This window comes from Leopardus geoffroyi, chromosome B3 (assembly GCF_018350155.1).
Source record: "Leopardus geoffroyi isolate Oge1 chromosome B3, O.geoffroyi_Oge1_pat1.0, whole genome shotgun sequence".
Lineage (NCBI taxonomy): Eukaryota > Metazoa > Chordata > Mammalia > Carnivora > Felidae > Leopardus > Leopardus geoffroyi.
Window position 1 is genome coordinate 55508699 of NC_059337.1, and position 19549 is coordinate 55528247.

At 38.6% G+C, this 19549-nt stretch overlaps 1 protein-coding gene across 2 annotated transcripts in view; it reads left to right on the top strand.

Annotated features, from left to right (window-relative positions):
* The window catches only part of FBN1 (fibrillin 1), a 232220-nt gene that overhangs the window by 119583 nt on the left and 93088 nt on the right, over window positions 1-19549 (top strand). For both annotated transcript variants that reach the window (XM_045449811.1, XM_045449810.1), the window contains exons 10-17: window positions 2592-2750; window positions 7241-7420; window positions 8046-8186; window positions 9876-9995; window positions 12843-12968; window positions 14647-14769; window positions 17987-18109; window positions 19164-19316. In XM_045449811.1, the coding sequence (XP_045305767.1) occupies window positions 2592-2750; window positions 7241-7420; window positions 8046-8186; window positions 9876-9995; window positions 12843-12968; window positions 14647-14769; window positions 17987-18109; window positions 19164-19316 (1125 nt within the window). The remainder of the gene's footprint in view (window positions 1-2591; window positions 2751-7240; window positions 7421-8045; window positions 8187-9875; window positions 9996-12842; window positions 12969-14646; window positions 14770-17986; window positions 18110-19163; window positions 19317-19549) is intronic.

Genomic DNA, 19549 nt, shown 5'->3' on the forward strand with positions numbered 1-19549 from the left:
CCATTTGTCTCCTCCAAATCCTAACATTCTTCCCCCTCAGCTTCCATAGGTCTTCAGATCATCCCAAAGCCACTCCTTATCCTCGAGGTAGAATGATCCCACATTATACAATGGTTTCTTTCCTGCTTCCTGATGACATGGGAAACTTCAGGCTGGTGTGCCCAGGGGACAGTTCCTCCAAATGCCTCCTGATTTTCACATATTTTCCCTTCCTTTATTTGTCAGCCTATAGGTTTTATTCTGAATTATAAATATTGTAAATATGTGTATTTTTAACCAAAGCCCTCCTTGCAGAACAAGAAATCAGCCAAATGCTTATTGTATGTGCAGGTGCTGTTTGTAAATCAGAGATTGCCACAACCCAGATATGGCTGGTAATTTTTTTTAGCTGCAACAGTCACCATTTTGATCAAGTCTCTAACCTACTGATATAACATCTAAGTCAGCCAGCGGGGCAGTAAAATAGTATCATAGTTAACGTGCAAACTAATAGACATTAGCCCATTAAGACTTTGCAATTGGCAACTGTAGGTCCCAGTTTTGCCCCGAAAGATAGCCCACACTGAAAATTATATATACAAATTGTGGTCAAGTATTTATACTGGGTTTTGACCACCAAATTCATTTGAAACTGGGATATAAGCCAGTTTTGAACATTTCTTCCTATTCTTAACAGCATTTGATTTCCATGCCCCAAAAATTTACTAATCCCTGAGTATATAAATTATCAGTGGCTTTAAAGCAATGAAAAGTAGAAACTAGGAAGTTTTATTGCTCCTTCTTCATAGGGAAGGTGCCACCTGTAGCTTCACAGAGCTTATCTTGTCTGCCCTCCTCTCTCCGGCCATTTACCCTGGATCAGGCTGCAATGAAACTCACTCTGCCTCTCTGTTGAGACTATTAGTCCTGACTGCAGGAACTGGGGCCACAATACCTGCTAGTGGTTTTTTTTTTTTTTTTTAATGTTTATTTTTGAGAGAGAGAGAAAGAGAAAGAGGGAGAGAGACAGAGTGTGAGTCTGGGAGGGGCAGAGAGGCAGAGAGACGGGGAGACACAGAATCTGAAGCAGCCCAATCTCTGAGCTGTCAGCACAGAACCCAACACAGGGCTCAAATTCAAGAACGGCAAGATCGTGACCTGAGCCAAAGACTGATGCCTAACCCCCTGAGCCACCCTGGTGCCTCCCTGCTAAGTATTCAGTATTTTTCAGAAATAATCTTGTATTCTTTCAAGCTGATCCCTAATTTTATTTGATGGTTTGTCTAGGTTTTTTTTGTAGCCTTCTTCCTATGATGTTAATAATTCATATGTGTCTAAGTTAGCCTTCTTTTTTATTTTATTTTTAATTGATTTTTTGTAACCTTCAAGGTTTGATGGCTTTGTATTCTTAAGAATGATGTAGATGAAGACATTTATAGGTATGACCTTCTCTGATCAAACCTGAAGGTTAATATTTAGACCTACAGAAAACATAGTGGTGAAGTTTTAACTATAAAAAATTCTTCATTTTATAAAAGTGTTTACCATTTAATTTCTTCAGATAGCAAGCATATTTAAAATAGTATGTACTTTTTACAACTTTATTGTGTATGGATATCACTGTGCAGTGATTCATTTTTGTTAAAGGGAGGTTCATCCTCAAGGTGTTAGGTGGATCAAGATGTTCTATACTTAGCTGGCTGCCTCTATTTCACGGTGCTTCCTCACCGTGAAGCACTTAGCTTTCTACTATGTCACAGGCTCCTTTTTGGTAGCCTAGACTTGTACTTCAGTGTGTCAATGTTGTCATGACAGTCAGACATGATGTAACCCAATAAAAGTGGTATAGAAAAATATGTCTTCCCGTGCTGCTTTGAGAAGATACCTTTCTGCCAAAAAAAAAAAAAAAAAAAAAAAAAAATCTTTCAAGAACCATTACATCTTATGGGACTAAGAACTTGGAATCATGTACATTTTGAACTTGTAAATAATCAGTGCCTTATAAAACCTGTTAGGGCCCCAGGACAAAAGGAAATCTTTATTAACAAGCATTGGATCTGACGGCAAAGTGGCTCACTCCTTTAAAAAAAAATCTCGCAAGTCTGACTCACGGTTTCAGTCTGAAAAATAAGAAAGATCTTTTAGAAATGTAGACTATAGTGCCGACTTCATGTTGTTTTAAAATAGATTTATATCAATATTTGCCTAAAGTGGCTCGAATTAAGTAGTTTGAAACCAAGGACAACACAGTCTCCCTTCAGTATAGAGACATGTCTTTATAACTAATTAACTGTCACTGCCAGTGATTTTCTTAGTCTCTCTTTTCCTATGGCACATATGGTTGTAATCATTCGTTCCCACCTTGGGGATGGAATGTGGGACATTGGCCAAGTGCACCAGCTCGCAGGGGCGAAAGGTGTGAGACGAAGAGAGTTCTGACTGAGTATTGTTCCCAAGCAGGGCTCACCGCTTCCCTCCCAGGAGGCAGGAGTGTCAGCGCATCCTGCCTGCCAGAGCCCAAGTGTGAAGCGTAGAGGTGTTGGAGGAGGAGAGGGGTGTTCCGAGTCCCATCCCAGTGATGTGCATGTGGCTGTGCTGCTTTGTTCTCGCAGATGTACGCCCTGGATACTGCTACACGGCTCTGGCAAACGGACGCTGTTCTAACCAACTGCCACAGTCCATAACCAAAATGCAGTGCTGCTGTGATGTTGGCCGATGCTGGTCTCCAGGGGTCACTGTCGCCCCTGAGATGTGTCCCATCAGAGCAACAGGTAAGAGCCCTTCCAGTTATCTGCGGAGTATCCCCAGTTCTACCCCCACAAGCCCAGTGACAATGTGCATGATGCAGATCTAGTGGAAATCCAGGTAAGTGAAAAAGATTCCAGAAAATAAAAGAGACGATTCTCTGGGAAATTTCCCCAGACAATGACTTGGGGGGGGGGGGGAATCGAGATCCGTACAAATAATAATGTTTTCCGGTACTGCTTCTTCCTTAGCTTGCCTGTTACCGCTAAGTAGCAACCTTTTCAGAAGTACTTGTCCTCTCTTATTCTGTATTTCTTTTGGCTCTCAAATAGTCCTTAAAGCTCACTTGAATAAAACTCACTTCTCTCAAAGTCTTTCGGTGAGTTACTCTGGATACACGTTTCCTCCTTCCCTAACGTTTGACACTTTCCTCTTGCTTGTTGCCAATTCTTGTTGACTTTTTTTTCTCTTTGTAATACCTCTTTCATCTGTCATATTCCTTCCATTTCCACATAAAGCTCATTTTCTCTCGTCTGGACTATTGCAGTGGCCTCCTAACTTGTCTCTATGAAATCCACAGCTGCCGTATACATTTCCCAAAGCATAACTCATCTGAAGTTTGGTTAAAAAAATTATGGCTGGGGAAAATGTAGGAAAAGATGTCCAGAAAATTTTTCCCAGGATGAATTCAGGCAGTATCTAGTGGTCCAAATCACTCCATTTCTTAAAAATAAAATTTTACTACTTGGCAGAGAGCATCTCGTGTCCTCAAATCTGACCCCAGTTCATCTTTTAATTCTTATTCTTTATGGTAGCTTTACTTTCTAGTTAAGTTATACAATCAAGCTTTCCCTGAAGCCAGTCTGAAGATTTCTAAACTCAAATATTCTTTTTTTCCTAAAACTTCTCCTCAGTTGAGGTTCTTACTCCCTACTTCCTATCTCTACTACTTTGCCTGTTAAATGCCATCTTGTTTGTAAAGGATCCTAACATGATTCCCAATATGACCTAATTCTTCAATGTCCCAAGATAACCACAGCTGGAAACGCTGCCTTCTGTCTCTGTGTTCCAAGTTTTTACTGTTGCTATGGCACAAATCCCATCTACTCTGCTTTGTGCCAATTTGTGTTCATGTATTGCCTTTTTACTAGCTGATAAATCTCATTAGGAGGTCTCATTCATTATCATAGTCCCATACTCTTGATGCTTTCATAACACTTCCACAATTTTTAGCAAAATCTTCCTCATAGGAGGCTTCCACGTAGAGTGAACAATTTATTAAGTGAACAGATTTCCCACCAGATTTAAGTAAGAACCGGGGTTATAGCTCCTTCCCAATCTGATTCCTGAATGTTGTGTTTGAATCAGAGCGTTTTAGCAGAGCAAATCAAGGTGGGGAAGGATAAACACAGAGTTAACGGATTACTGTAGAATGTTACACACAGAATGTAAATTTCCCATTATCATGGATTCTACACCTGCTCACAGACGTACTCTAAAACTTCTCTTTATTGCTGAGAATTATATGTGTGGATTAAAGAAGCAATAAGAATCTTTCAATACATTTTAATGTATAACAAGTCATATATTTTGTCTGATTTTCATACTGTCTTTGGACTAAAAATATAGCCCATTTTCCTTAGTGCACTAGGGGGAACATTTAATAAGTTACTGTTTAGAAGAAGTACATGTTGTCCTACTAAGACACATGTCTTGGGTACCAGGAAAATCACTTTTTAAATATATATGTTAATTTAGGAATCAGCAGTACTGGTGAAGATTCCTTTCTGTGCTGAGGCCTTGAAAAGAGGAGAGAGGGAAGGGCAGGTAGAGGTGCTTAAAAACCTACTTTGGGATACATGAGCAGAAGGTTCTGTTCCCCTGTGTGGCTTTGCAGGGAACTGCTCTCTCATATGTACCACTGAAATACCCCAAATCTAAGATAGGCCCAGGGAAAAGCAGACTGACAGAGAAAAGCTGATTTGCAAGTGGGTGTTTTGTTTGCTCAAACATTCTGGTAGCAATGCTATAGAGCTCTAGGCTCTTAACTTAAGGAGAGTGATGATGATGTGTGTATATATATATATATATATATATATATATATATACACACACATGTACGATTATTTTAGACTGGTCAGCTTTTCACCTTGTTAAAAAAAAATCAGTAACATCTCCAGGTTACATGGAGATAGGAAAGATGGATATCAGTTGAACAAAACGAGCTGCAGTTCGCTGATCCTGAATGTCAAAGGGGCTCATGGGAAAGTTAGGAAGTTGGACCCACTGGGAGGTTAAGATGAATTTTCCTACTCAGGTTAAGATGAATTTCATGTCATGCTTAAAGTCATATACTCACCTAATTAGCAGAGATCCTGATAAGCTATTCAACTTCTTTTATACAAATCCTAAAAGACTAAAGAAAAAGGCTGAATTGAAGCTTGGAAGAAAAATGAGTCCCTTAATGTAATGACTATCCAGTTAAATCCAACACGTAGTTAATGAATCCCTCTTCTGTGAATTTGCAGGGCTAGATTCAGAGTGGGAATTAGTTATGAGTTAGTTATTATTCTTGACTTCAAAGACTGGGCACAGTCTTAGTAGTAGAAATGTGGGGGGAAGCTGGTAGCTAGGAAATGATACGTGGCGCATCCATAGATCTATGAGAGGGATCACTGTGGTTTGTTAGGAGGGATTGTAGCCTCCTGGTTCAGGGAAGCATAAGCAGTATACAAATCCTTTCCAGATGCAGTCAAGTGCTACAGAATCTGTGGGTTAATATTACAGATAAACAATAATTAAATGCAGTAATAGAATTCTCTAAAAACGTAAACTTAACCTGAGTTGGAAATATCATATGGGATTGAAGATATTTTAGTAAAGGACCAATAAATAACAACAGAGTACATGGTAGCTAGGTATATTTAGCCGCTTGTAAATTGGCAGATTTTCCCATGAGGTTGAAACAGGAATGTAATTCCATAAGACCTATTACAGTGCCTTAGAATAAGTCAGATTTAGTCCATCAGGAAAAGACTGATATTAACCTAATTTCTGTTACTGGATAAAACTAGTATAGAAAGTATCAATTGGAGTATCCTTGTGTGGCAGTGATAATAAAATTGTTAACATTCTGGCAAAAGAGAGAGAAGAAAGAAATTAAAAAATCACATGGTTAATTTACATATAAAGGCGAACCATAACAAGATATGGCTATTTGTAGGAAACATGAAAATGTACTAGTAGTTAAGTAAATATATCCCTGGAAACCTGACTACTGTTTTAAAACACCTTTTGGGAAGCTCAGAAAAAAAAAAAAAGGGTCACAAATCTAAAGAGGATTTATTCTGATAAAGACCTGGCATTGTGAGAAAGAGGAATACAGTGTATATGTGAAGTCAGAGGAAAATAGTTGATTCACTCAGGTATACTAGTTCAGGGAATCATTATGCAGCATTAACACTGGACACTCACATACCCCGCCCCCCCTCCCCCCGCCCAGTATCCCTTCTGCCCTGTGGGGTGCTGCTGCTTCAACACTTTGTTGTCTTTTACAAATAGATATTCCTCAGGGCTCTCTGCGCACACTTCTCTTCAGTTTCCACATCCATCCCTGGGGCTTTAAATACCACCTATCTACCGATAATTGCAAAACTTCTATCTAGCCCCTACTTCTTCTCTAGGCTTCAAACTCTCTTACACAGCTGCTGTGTGACAAATCTACTTGGATGTCTGACATCTCAAAATTCGTATGTTCAAATGGAACTTGGCCTCTATCCACCAAAGCTGCTTCCATTGCAGTTTTCCCCATTTAGGTAAATGTCACCAACATCTACCCGTTTGCTAAACCAGAAGACTATGTCATTCTTGATTTCCTGTTCCCTCCACTCTAACATTTACTCCTTCATGAAGTACTACTCACTTATTTCTAAAATATGCTTCAAATCTGTTCACTTCTGCCCAGTCCCATCACTGCCTCCCATGTCCAGCCATTGTTTTCTTGCCCTTAGTCTTCTGTAACAGTCTTGCCTCCCTTTAGCACATTCTCCATGTATCAGCAAGATCGATCTTCTGAAAATGTTCAGTTGATTACATCCACATTAGTCTGAAGAGTTCCAGTGCCTTGCCATTTCACATAAAATAAAATCCAGGCTTTTTAGCATGCTTTTTAGAGCTCTGTGGGGTCCATAAATGGGATGGAATGGAGAAGGTGGCATTTGATTCTTCCTTGAAGTGAACCGTGACATAGGTAAAGACTCCTTAAATTTTGGGAGAGGCATGTGGTACACACCCTGGGGGGGTTTGTTTTTAGTTTTGAATTACTGTTCCTAATAGTGACTATAGCTATTAAGATGGGAATGAAGCCAGTTGGCTTTTTCCCTTTTCTCCAATTGATCTATGTGGTTTCGCGATTGATTTTATTTAAAGCTGCTTTGAAACATAAAGGTGTCTTCCGCGGGCCTATGAGGTACACTGCAGCTCAGCTTTTGTGTTCTGTTGTGTCATGCTTTTCCAGAGGATTTCAACAAGCTGTGCTCCATCCCTTTGGTAATTCCTGAGAGACCAGGATATCCTTCCCCACCCCTTGGCCCCATTCCTCCAGTTCACCCTGTTCCTCCTGGCTATCCTCCTGGACCTCCAGTACCAGTCCCTCGACCACCAGTGGAATATCCATACCCATCTCGGGAACCACCAAGTAAGGAGTCAAAAGTCATCTGGTTACTTTTCTTACGTTAACCAAGTTAACTTTTTTGTTGTTTTTAATGCTGATTTGGTCATTAAATCAGCATGTCAATTCTTAGATTTACTGTTTGGTTTACAGAGTGTTGTATGTAAGTTTCTTAATATGCCTATTTCATAGAGAAAAATAGCTTTAATCATCCTGATTAATGTCCTTTTGTTATTGATGTTTTGAGTCAACTGTAGGACAGTTAGTTATGGGAGAGATTTAAATCTGATTCACAGGGTGAAGTCATAGAGGAGGTATATACAATGAGTTTTATATAATGCAAAGCAGCTTTGCAAGTAATTTCCGAGAACTGTTTGCCTTTGTCATTTACCCAAACTGGAGGCTTGAGAGCGAGGCAGAAAAGAGGTAGAGGTAGGGAGAAGTAGGCTACTGGGAGGCTGCAGGACCTGGCTACAGGTGATCTCTGTAAGCGGGCATGGAAACATGGTTTATTTGCCCCAGATGATCTTTGCCCAAAGAGTGTTTCCTTCCATTATGTTTTAGCATCTTGCTCATTGTTAGTGGGTTAGGTGCTGATTAAAGATGTCCTAGTTATAAATGATTTCAATAGGGTTTCATGTTATTCCTTTAGGGGTGCTGCCAGTCAATGTCACTGATTACTGCCAGTTGTTTCGCTATCTCTGTCAAAATGGACGCTGCATTCCAACTCCTGGGAGCTACCGGTGTGAGTGCAACAAAGGATTCCAGCTGGACCTCCGCGGGGAGTGCATTGGTATGTGATACATATGGTTAGGTCTGCTCCGAGAGGCTATCACAATTCTGTCCCATGACTATATGGGTTTCCTGTGGCAGCTGTAACAAATCAGCTCCAAGTCAGTGGCTTAAAATGTAGTTCTGTATGTTAGGAGTCCAACAGAGGACTAAAATAACTGGGCTAAAATCAAGATGTCGGCAAGGCTGTGTTCCTTTTGGAAAGAATCCATTTCTTTGCCTTTTCCAGCTTCTAGAGGCCATCTGTGTTCCTTAGATGATGGTCCCCTCCTCTATAAAGCCAGTGATATAGCATCTTCACATCTTGAATTCTCTTCTAATTCCCTCTTCTGCTTTTAAGAACCTTTGTGATTACACAGGGACCATCTGTACAACCCAGGAGGCTCCCCCATCTCGAGATCTGCTGATTAGCAACCTTGATTCCCCTTTGCCATGTAGCATATTCAGAGGTCTGGAGATTAGGACATGAACATATTTGGGGAGGGGTACTATTCCGCCAACTATAGGGACTTTTAACCTTCGTCATAAAATATGTTGAAGTCATTGCTGGTAGCTTCATATTAAGCCATCTCATCAAAAGTCTGACCATTAAAGTAAAGCATTAAAACTGTCCCCAAATTATAAAATTTTGCACATTTTACTAACTTAAATGGATATAACTCACCAATTGTCTCTAAAACTGAAAAGTCGTTAAAACTGAAAAGAAACTTTGAGTTGTTGACAAGTCATTTAAGCCAGCAAAAGGAGGAAATGTAACAAAAGAATAATTCATTTGTTAGATTGGAAAAGAACACCCAATTGCCATCTAATTTTTAAAAATAAGTCCCTTTCTTAGTTCTGTTATAAAGTCTAATTCTATCATTATGAATCAGGCAGAAATAAGGAGTTCTTAGTTTCTCACACTGTGTAGTTTCCTGGTGACATTAATGCCCCTTCTAGCAACACACTAGGAGAGAGTCATTCAGTCCATAGAAGTCATCCAGAACTGGGTGGAAGAGGGGACACATAGCCCCCCGTGGTTGGAGGGAGGGGACACACCTGCGGCAAAAAACTTGTGACTCTGGGTGAGTGGGTGGGTTATCTTCCAAAAACCTTAGTTTCCTCATCTTTATAAATAGGGGGATATAAACCAGTTCACTGTTAAATATACTGATAGTTCTAAACAACTGTAAAACTAGTGGGAGCCTCTCTGGGTTGGGAGGTGGACTCTGTGGTCAGTGAGAATAACTCTTTAAATGGTGTGTTTCATGTCTTGTTCTAATGTTCTCAGTGGAATTCAACAAGAGATGCTTAGATAAGGTGAGACCCCCTTTTGACTGAAAAATAGAGCTTCAGGAGATACTCAGAATTCTGCCTAGAAGCCATTTCTGAAATGTTAGTCTGTTTAATTCCCTTAGGCCAAACTCAAGGAAGAGAAAATGTTTATTAGCTTGGAGTGTTGAGTTGCTACGTGTTTGGCATTTTCCTCTGAAAAATGACACAGGAAAATAATACACTTTAACTGCTCAACCGGTTTTCAAGTGGCTTGTGACATGATACATTGTAGTAGAAAGAAAAAAGATCCTTTTCATTATGCTATTTATTTCTGAAAAGGAAAGTGTTTTAACATGTAAAGGAAACCAATAAAATGGTCTTAAAGTTGCGAGTTATTGCTCTCTAATTTCTTACTGAAATATACTGTATTTTGCAGATGTTGATGAATGTGAGAAAAACCCTTGTGCTGGTGGAGAGTGTATTAATAACCAGGGCTCATATACCTGTCAGTGCCGGCCTGGCTATCAGAGCACACTCACCCGGACAGAGTGCCGAGGTATGGTCCTAGCTTGGAACATGCGTAGTTAAGGGGACATATATGCTAAATAAAAGGTTTGCTTCGAAGGAATTTAACAGAGTTTGAATAACCCTGGCCAGGAGAGGGTAATAGGCTTGTTGCCTTTTGCACTCAACTCCCGATATTGTCACTCAGAAGGATAGCGTCATAAAATCTGGCGGAGATCCAAACCATTTTAAAAGATGCATCTGTTCCTGTGGGCATATCTTATTTTCACTACTTTTTTGCCTCATCACTATTGCCTCTTAATTTTTAATCTGAGAGCTAGGGAATGGGGTTGTCCTTTGCTGACACAGAAACTGAGGAAAATTTCAGGTGAAATTGTATGTAACTCATTTCTTAATGGAACGATCTAAAGTATAAGGAAGGAGTCTGTGACTTCTTGCTTCTTATTCATGTGGTCAGCAGCAGCATTGCCTGGAAGCTGATTGGAAATACAGAATCTCAGGTCTGACCTCAGACCTACTAAATCAGAATCAGTATTTTTAACAAGATCCCCCAGTGATCCATAAGCACTTTAAAGTTTGGGAAGCACTGCTATAAGTGTTTGTTCACAAAATTTTCCCTTCAGGTTTGTTAATTTATTGTGTGATCCTATATGCCTTTTATTGGATGACTGATATACTGTTTCTGCAACAGAAACAAGTAAGATGTTCTTTCAACCCTCAGGAAACTCAAATATCTATGTCTCTATAAATTTGGCACTGAATGAGGTATTTCACTGGTCACTAAAGCCAGATAACAGGAAGAGAATTCTGTGTTAAAATTAAATACAAGGAAAGGTCAGAAGGTTTGTATCACTTAAAAAAAAATGCCAGCCATTAGTAACAGTTAGTTTTATTTGTCTTTTTTTTTTTTTTTAAGTAAAATCTCTTCACCTGAGTTGAAGTCATACAGTTTTTATTTTTATCGGTGACTGGTTTCAGGATCTTTGATTGTGATTCAGGCTTAGAGATTTCTTGCCATTGGTATATTTTAATACACTACCTGTAAATGGCAGTTTAAAGCAGAAGAAACCAGAGCACAGCATGTCCACCTGCTAGTATTTCTATTAATGGCCTACTTAATGAATATAGATAAGGATAGTTTGAATATTTAACAGAATATTTAATATGCTAAATAATTAGCGTGTACAGTGTACTAGGCATTTTGCAATATAGAAAATAAACTGACACCAATATCTAGAAGACTGCACTATGAAATAAGCAAAGAGAAAAGATTATTGAGAGCACTCAGCTGGGGCAAAAGCCAGCTGGAGTAGATGAGTGGTGTTATCGCTCTGAGACTTAATATACTAGAGACTGAGGATTACCTAAAAGCCTCAAACACTGTCTTCCTCAAGAGCCTAGTGCTAAGCTTATCTCAAACATAAGAAGTTGATGACATACTCACATTTTGGGGTAGATGCAAGTTGCCACAAAACAGAAAGACTGTGTACTTAGCTGAGGAGAAGTAAATGACAGACTGAAGAGAAGGGGGCAGAAGAGACGGAACTACGGTAGAGAACTTTTAATGGCAAGCTTTCAGTTGATCTTGTGAGGCAGTGGGGAGCCCAGTGGTGTTCTGATAACAGTGAGGAGAGAAAATGCCGAACTCTGTATGCTGTTTATTTTATCCTTGGGCTTCAAAAGATTATAGAACCCTAAAAAAATTCTGCTCAAGAGTATGTGGCTTTTACTATTTTTTGGAGTGCGGAGCAAGTCAGATTTTTGCAAGGATTAAGAAATAAATGAGAGAGAAAAAGAGCGTAGGTTGTTGGCACAAAGATCAGACAGAAGAAAAGCCCAGACTGCCTCAGCTAGTCCAATGACTCGTGTGGAAACCACGGCTGGATCTGCCCAGAAAGAAAGTGCGTCTGAGGGTCAACCACAAGACAGCGTGCAGACGCAGGGTAGACAGAGTAAGCAATATGCCATGAATGCACATTCTTGTCGTCCAGAGGATGTTTAGGGTGCTTATGCGCAGGCACATGTGACCTCAACTCTGCACAGATAGTTCGGCCCCAGTCCTCTATTACACAGTTCCGTGGTATCTGTCTTCTGGGGAATAAGCCTGGCAAAGATTATATGCTCTGGAGACAAGGCAGTGTGTATTCATCCTCCTTGGTGTTCCTCCAGGTATCTAGCCTAGAAACTGAGGGGAACAGATAATCCAGTGCACCGTGTTGTCCAATTTGAGTTAATCATTAATCTTTAAGTGAGCGATCAGATATAGGTTATTCGAGTTATTGTCCTTTTTAACACTTGCATATCAAGCTTCGTTGTTTACTTTGGTGTAATATGAAACACAACACAAAGAAGGAGAGGTGCCCTCATATTTTATTTGCTATAAATGCTTATAAGGTTATAAAAGAAACTAAGAATATATAAACAAGAAAACTATACTTGGACCAGGACTGCCATAAGAAAGGTAAACATTTCAGTCATGTGATTGCTGGTTTTCAGATGGAATGACTTTTTTTTTTTAATAGGACTTTTGTTTTATTGTTCTGATGTAGCTATGAGATCTGCCTTTTTGAGCATGTGTTGAAAGATGCCAGCCAAAGTTTAATATAAATGATGATATATACTGGCTCATTGAACTAGCTAGGAAAATGGTGAAGACAAATTTTGTATATACGACTGAGATTTAAGGGGTCTAGTTAGAACTTAGAGTTAGATCAAATGCTATTATGTTGGCAGTCTTTCTGTCACGTCTTGCAAACTCTAATCATTTTAATATTGGATATCAAGTTTGGAGATGGGTTTGGAATGGAGGGAGGGAGAAATAAAATAATTTTGAGTCCGCCAAGTGAAGCTGTTTCTTCTGTTTTAACTTTAATCTTAGACATCGATGAATGTTTGCAGAATGGCCGTATCTGTAATAACGGACGTTGCATCAACACAGATGGAAGTTTCCATTGTGTGTGTAATGCGGGCTTTCACGTTACACGCGATGGGAAGAACTGTGAAGGTAATACCAGTATGACAGTAAGAGCGGTGTAATAATATGAATCCCCATTTTCCATTGCAGTTCCAATCAGAAGTCTCTAACAAGACCAAGCCAAACATTGAGTGAAAGGTCAAAGCAGCAAATATATTTCACAGATCGTTATGGGGGAGACAAGCATAATTTTCAACAATATTCGTACTTTTAATTACATTTCTGTGAGTCAAATAACATTTCAAATATGTAAGGAGAGCTTGTCCTTGAGAGATCGATCCCTAGTGATAATAAAACTTCTATAGCATAAATCGTTACTTCCTAATTTTATACAATCAGAATTTGTACATGGGTTTTTTTTAATAGGACACACCTAACCTCATATATTTCTTTTTTTCTAATTGAAGTATAGTTCATATAGGCCATATATTTTTTGTCATTTATAGTCTCTGTGTTTGAAGTGTCTGTCTAGTAATAAAATACTATTAAGAACCTGAAAATGTAAAATTTGTTTGAAACATTGACTACTGAAAACCAGCTATATTGCCTCTTGAATTAATCACCTCATTTGAATTGGGCTGTTTCAAACATTTTGTCTTTTTCCCCTGCCACTTTTTTTTGAATTAAAATATGAACATTATTGATGAGTTTCCACTACTTAGACCTTTAGCAAAAAATGAAGAATGCTTCTTATCGTCTTTCCCAACATCTTTGGGAAAGATCCCAAGAATCTATTCATACATTAAAAGAATTTCAAAATTGTTCTTAGAAACATTTTTGGCAGAATATTATCTCAGTGATTCAACTCAAAGACTTAATGCCAGAATTCTCGGTTGGGATAGAATCCTGTTTAAAAAAAAGAAAAAAAAATCATAAATTACATTGGCCTGACTAAAAGCCTGTAAGTGAAAACACACCATGTCTAGAAGAGCACGTACCTCCCCCAAGACAGCTGTAGTATTAAATAAAATAACATTTTGATTAACTTAAAGAAATAACCTTATGATCAACAAATCCTAAAGGTTAACTAACATAGCTATACTCCATAGTCGAGTCTTGTATTTTAAAAATACATTTTTTTTCCTACCTCTATTTAAAACTGCTTCAGACTTTAAGCTGTCTTCTGGTTTCTGCTTTATAAGAAATCAGGAGGTGAACAAAATACATTTCAAGTTCCATCATTCTTAGTTTTGCTTTTTGTTTTTATTTTTCAATATATTAGAATTAGTATCTCTGAAGTAAATATAGCCATAAGATTGTTAATACACTTTTCAGTTTGTAAACTGATATTTTTTAAAAAAGTCCTGGTAGCTTCCATTGAGTCAAATTCATATATATATATATATATATATATATATATATATATATATACACACACACACACACACATACATACATGAATTTTTATATATGTTATTATATATGAATTTCAAATCTATGTACATGTATATGTGTATACATTCAGTATATATATAGTATGTCAGAAAATAAATTTAGCCCTATAATTTGCATGAATATGTCAAAAATTGAGAACTTAAGAATACGTATTTTACATGGCCCTTCTTGTATGCCATAAAGAAAATTAGCCTTAGACTACAATAACAAAAAACAAAAGAAATGTGAAGGAAAAGAATTCTATTGATTCAGGTTGGCTTCTGTAAGCTTACTCTTCTGGTCATAAGAAAATGCATCCTCTGTATTTTTTCAGATATGGATGAATGCAGCATAAGGAACATGTGCCTTAATGGAATGTGTATCAATGAAGATGGCAGTTTTAAATGTATTTGCAAACCTGGGTTTCAGCTGGCATCAGATGGGCGTTATTGCAAAGGTTTGTGCTGTAAATCATATCCTTCTCCTGCTTTTTTTCCTTTCTATATTGCTTAGAGGTACCACTTTTCCTTCTTGATTTTTTCCATTTAAAGTATTCCTAATTCTGGCTTGAGAAACCTAAGTGGATATCCTTCTTAAGTCCAGCCATCCAGAGAGCTATAGTTTATGCTTAAGATGGCTGTTCTTATTTCAGAAAGGGTATTTGAGATCTTCCAAAGGAACCTGAAAGGCTACGCTGCAAATGAATGAGAATCTGAATTAACAGTAGGTGCACCAACAAATATGAGCAACCTTGTAAATAAGCTGAGTTATTCTTCTAACTTGGAGTTGGGAAATAAATGGTAATTAGGTTTTTCGATGGCTGTCATTTGCCACCTCTTACACAACTTCACCTGAACACAATAATGTATACTCTTATTGCATTGATCTCTTCTCCATAGTTTCTTTCAGATTATCTTAAGAAACAGAAAGTTTTTGATGGACGACTTATTTAGGTGTTATCAAGTCACATACGCATAAAGGGAAATAGAATTAAGCAGAAGAAAGAAACTAAAACCAAGAGCCATTGTTTAGCTCGGTAGCTCTTGAAATAATCTCATTGCTCTAGGTATGGAAACAAAAATGAAGATTTTTAAAAAAAATTTTTTAACGTTTATTCATTTTTGAGAGACAGAGACAGAGCGTGAGTGGGGGAAGGGCAGAGAGAGAGGGAGACACAGAATCCGAAGCAGACTCTAGGCTCTGAGCTGTCAGCACAGAGTCCAACGTGGGGCTCAAACTCAAACTGCGAGATCATGACTTGAGCCGAAGTCGGATGCTCAACGAACTGAGCCACTCAGGTGCCCCACAAAAATGAAGATTTTTATTTGTACTATTGAAAATTCAGGTTCTAAGAAGAGTCATCAAAATAAATTTGTGCTTAGTGTCTCTTGCCTTACATGGTCAGGGATGAGTGATCATTGCACTTGGGTCCAAGATCCGCATTGAAACCATACTTCTCAAGGAACCTCATATCCAAACATCCAGAAAATCTGTGAACATGCTGCACTCAAAGCCTTCAGCTCATAGTTTCAGGTGGAGAAGTGCTGAGTGTCAAGCTATTCAAGATTGAGAAAGCAGATAAAGTCCTATGATGCCTCTTCTCCAGATTCCTCTGGTAGACAGACAGCTTTGGTAAAGGTGTTATGGAAGAAAGCCTTGTATTAAGTCGTTGGCAAGATGCGCATTTTCCCTAGGCTTAAAAGAGCTTCTATCCCTTGGTTGTTTACCTACATTCTCCATGACCTTCACCTCAGTGGTTCTTAATATTGTGCAAATCTGTCTTCATAGCAAGAGAAAACATTTGAATTTTTAAAATTTGAAATGGGAAATAGGTTTCCGTACTTTTGAGCCTTGTGCTGTGAGGAACATATAGTTTGGAAGACAAGACCAACACGTAGAAATATTCTACAATGTAAAACAGAATACAACCAAGTGCCAAATTGTGCAGATTAAGTGCTGTACAAGTGAAAAAGAAAGGGGAAGGGAATGGTTGCTGGAATATTTGGAATTAGGCTTCCAAACAAAATAACAGAAGGAAATGTGAAAGCCCCTTTGTGTGAAGACCTTTTACAAGAACACATACTCCTTTTGCTAATCCACAGAGCACACTAAAATGTATTTTCAGTGCCTATAGGCTGCCAGTGACCCCGGCCACAACTTCTCAGTATGAGGTATGGCCAATAGATAATGCTGATGTAATTATTTCGGAAGACACTATGACTTCATAGATGAAACTAGGTTTTGCAAATGTTTGCAACCAGTAAAGTATTTGGAATATTCAAACTAGAAATAGAAACTAGAATAAAGAAAAAAGAAAGAAATTTCTTGTATGGTGAATTTCTTCTTTTCTGTAGCTTCTCTCTTGACATCATTGGATAAGGTTTTCTCTTAGAGCTGAGTATTTAGTTCTGAGGCCACAAAGATGTGACTATCCAAATCTAGAATAAACAAAGCTAATTTAATCTCTACAGTTAACTAATCTGATGAACAGCATGTCCTCCCCAATCACTCTCTGAAAGTTTGGGCCACAGACCCTCTCGGTCCGTGTAACATCTGTTGTCCTCATTAAAAAGCCTTTGTGTCACTTTGCAGGCTATAGCTGTCACCTTTTTACTGTAGATCTTAGCTTGAACAAAAAGGTGACCTGAATAACTGAACCAATTCGATTTCATGTATTTAAATATAACTGCTGTTTTAAAATACAATCTGTACACGGAATCTTGGACCATCTGAATATATCGTGTGCCAAATAACACAAGCTAAGTAAAATGTAGAGGTGTTTCAGTCTCAATTTGCCTTTTTAAGGTCAGAAAAAAGGAAATAGTTACATACACTAGCCGTATATTATAAAAGGAGTTGTTATAAAATGACTTGCTTCTCCGTGTTACATGTTTTCCAAAACACAATTTTGGTACCACTTCTACTTCCCCATATTAAAGGGGAAAAATCGTTGCTATTATTAGTATGTGCCCAATAAAGTATTTTACCATACCTCCCTAAATATATACATATGATACTATAAAATCTATGTAATACTTAGAAAGATTTTTCTCTGCTGAGCTCCAATGGCTTAGTGCTATTGTTGGCCAGAAATGGCCACCAAAATCTTCTATATTCCTTTTCTGTTTCTTTTCTATAGTGTTCCATCAGGGTTTTAGTTCTGTATCTCTTAATGCCATGCTAGTCATCTCAGAGTGCTAAGATGTGAGTGATACTGGAATGGACGCCAGTCTGAGTGTTGGATGCTAAACAGAGAAGCTTCCTGCCCAGGTCAAAGTTGCAGTCCATTATCAAGCCAGATTTCTGACAGTCCTAGAAGAACTGCCATGTGAAACGTTCCACCAGGACCTTTGTCTTTTAGCTTCACTTTCCTCCTTTCTTCAATTCTGTTTTTGCCTTTGTGATTCTTATTTTGGATTTAAAAAAATCTCAGGAGAGTATTGTTGAAATGGCTTTTCCTGTGGTTAAAAAAAAAAAAGCTCACATAGTCGGTGTCAATTTTTGTTACTGTTCTTTCAAAGGGCAATGAAATGCATCTCACTGAGCTTTTATTGTTGGTGCTGCATGTAATTTTCTATCTTCCGCATTTTCAAGTGTTGTAAAAGAATTGTAGACATGTTGTGGCTTCATGTAAATGTCACTCCATTTTTAATAAGTGCTTTTCCCCACCACAGACATTAATGAGTGTGAAACACCTGGCATCTGCATGAATGGACGCTGCGTCAATACTGATGGCTCCTACAGATGTGAATGCTTTCCTGGACTGGCCGTGGGTCTGGATGGACGTGTGTGTGTTGGTAAGATAACGCCATGACTAGATGGATGGTAGAGATCCACCCTCCGTGGACCAATAAATCCCACCAATGACAAATGCACTCTACTGTACAGATATGACATAATTAATACTTGTGGGGGAACACACCAACAATATCAGTTCTCTTCTTGCATAAGCTGGATATTAATTTAGGAGATATAAAGATGAACTGACATAAATGAAAACCAGGGGAGTCCCCACCTCTCCTTCCCCCTTTTCTTTTCTAATCATGTAGATGTCCTCAATTTTCTCCAACCTTCCATTGTTGACAGTGGTCTTTGAAATTGGCCTATATATGCTCATTATCTCATAGTGAACATTTTCAGGTAGAGAATTAAATGTCCAAAGGGAAGTATAGAATACAAAGGAGGATATGGATAATCAGGAAATTTATGTAATATTTTTGTGCGGCTTTATAAAAAGTTTGAAATTTATTGAGAAATAGATATGAATTTTACCCAAATTATTTTTAAGAATGACAGTCAATAAACCCTTTGAATTGGGAGAGAATTGGGCATAGCTGGAACCTCCCTCCCTGTTGGTAAAGATGACACTACTTAGTAAGCCAATGTCCAGAGATTTGTATAATGAACCTTCTATAGATTAAAGTACATTTAATTCAAACATTCAATAATTGCATGTTTATTTTGAGGTAGACCACACTTCTAATAAAGATCTTATTTATCATAAGGGGAGTCACTGGTCACCCATCATTAACTTAACCTGTATTAAGCTCCTTCTCTGTGCAGGTCTAAGGAAAACAGACATGAATGAGATATAATCTCAGCACTTAAGAGTCTCACAGTTGGGTACACCATGATAGTCCCTAGAAAACTGAAAGAGTCTGACAACTGGTTTCCAGTGCTTGGAAGCTGAATGCAGTTTGTGTGGGTTTGTCTCTTTCTGTTGAGACCTAAGAACAGAGGCATTTTCTGTGCGTTAGAACAGGGACGATGGCTAAATAAAGCCAGCTTCAACTTTGACCTGAGGGGTTATTGGAAGTGATAGTGTGATGACAGATGCCTCTTCCTGTTTAGACACACACATGCGGAGCACATGCTACGGTGGATACAAGAGAGGCCAGTGTGTCAAACCCTTGTTTGGTGCCGTTACTAAATCTGAATGCTGCTGTGCCAGCACCGAGTATGCATTTGGGGAACCTTGCCAACCGTGTCCTGCGCAGAATTCAGGTATGTGGTGTCATGGAGATGCCCCCATCCTGCCAGCCTTCTGCCACCATCTGCAATCTTTGCATTTATGGCAATCACGGAGCGAGATTATGTTATGCTCTCCAGATACATCACATACCTTCCTGGGGTCTTGACAGGGCTACTCAGGGTCTGATCACACATTATTCACCCAATCCTAATGGTCATTGGGAACAGGCAGCACGTTTGGAACCCCCATCCCAACCCCTCCACCT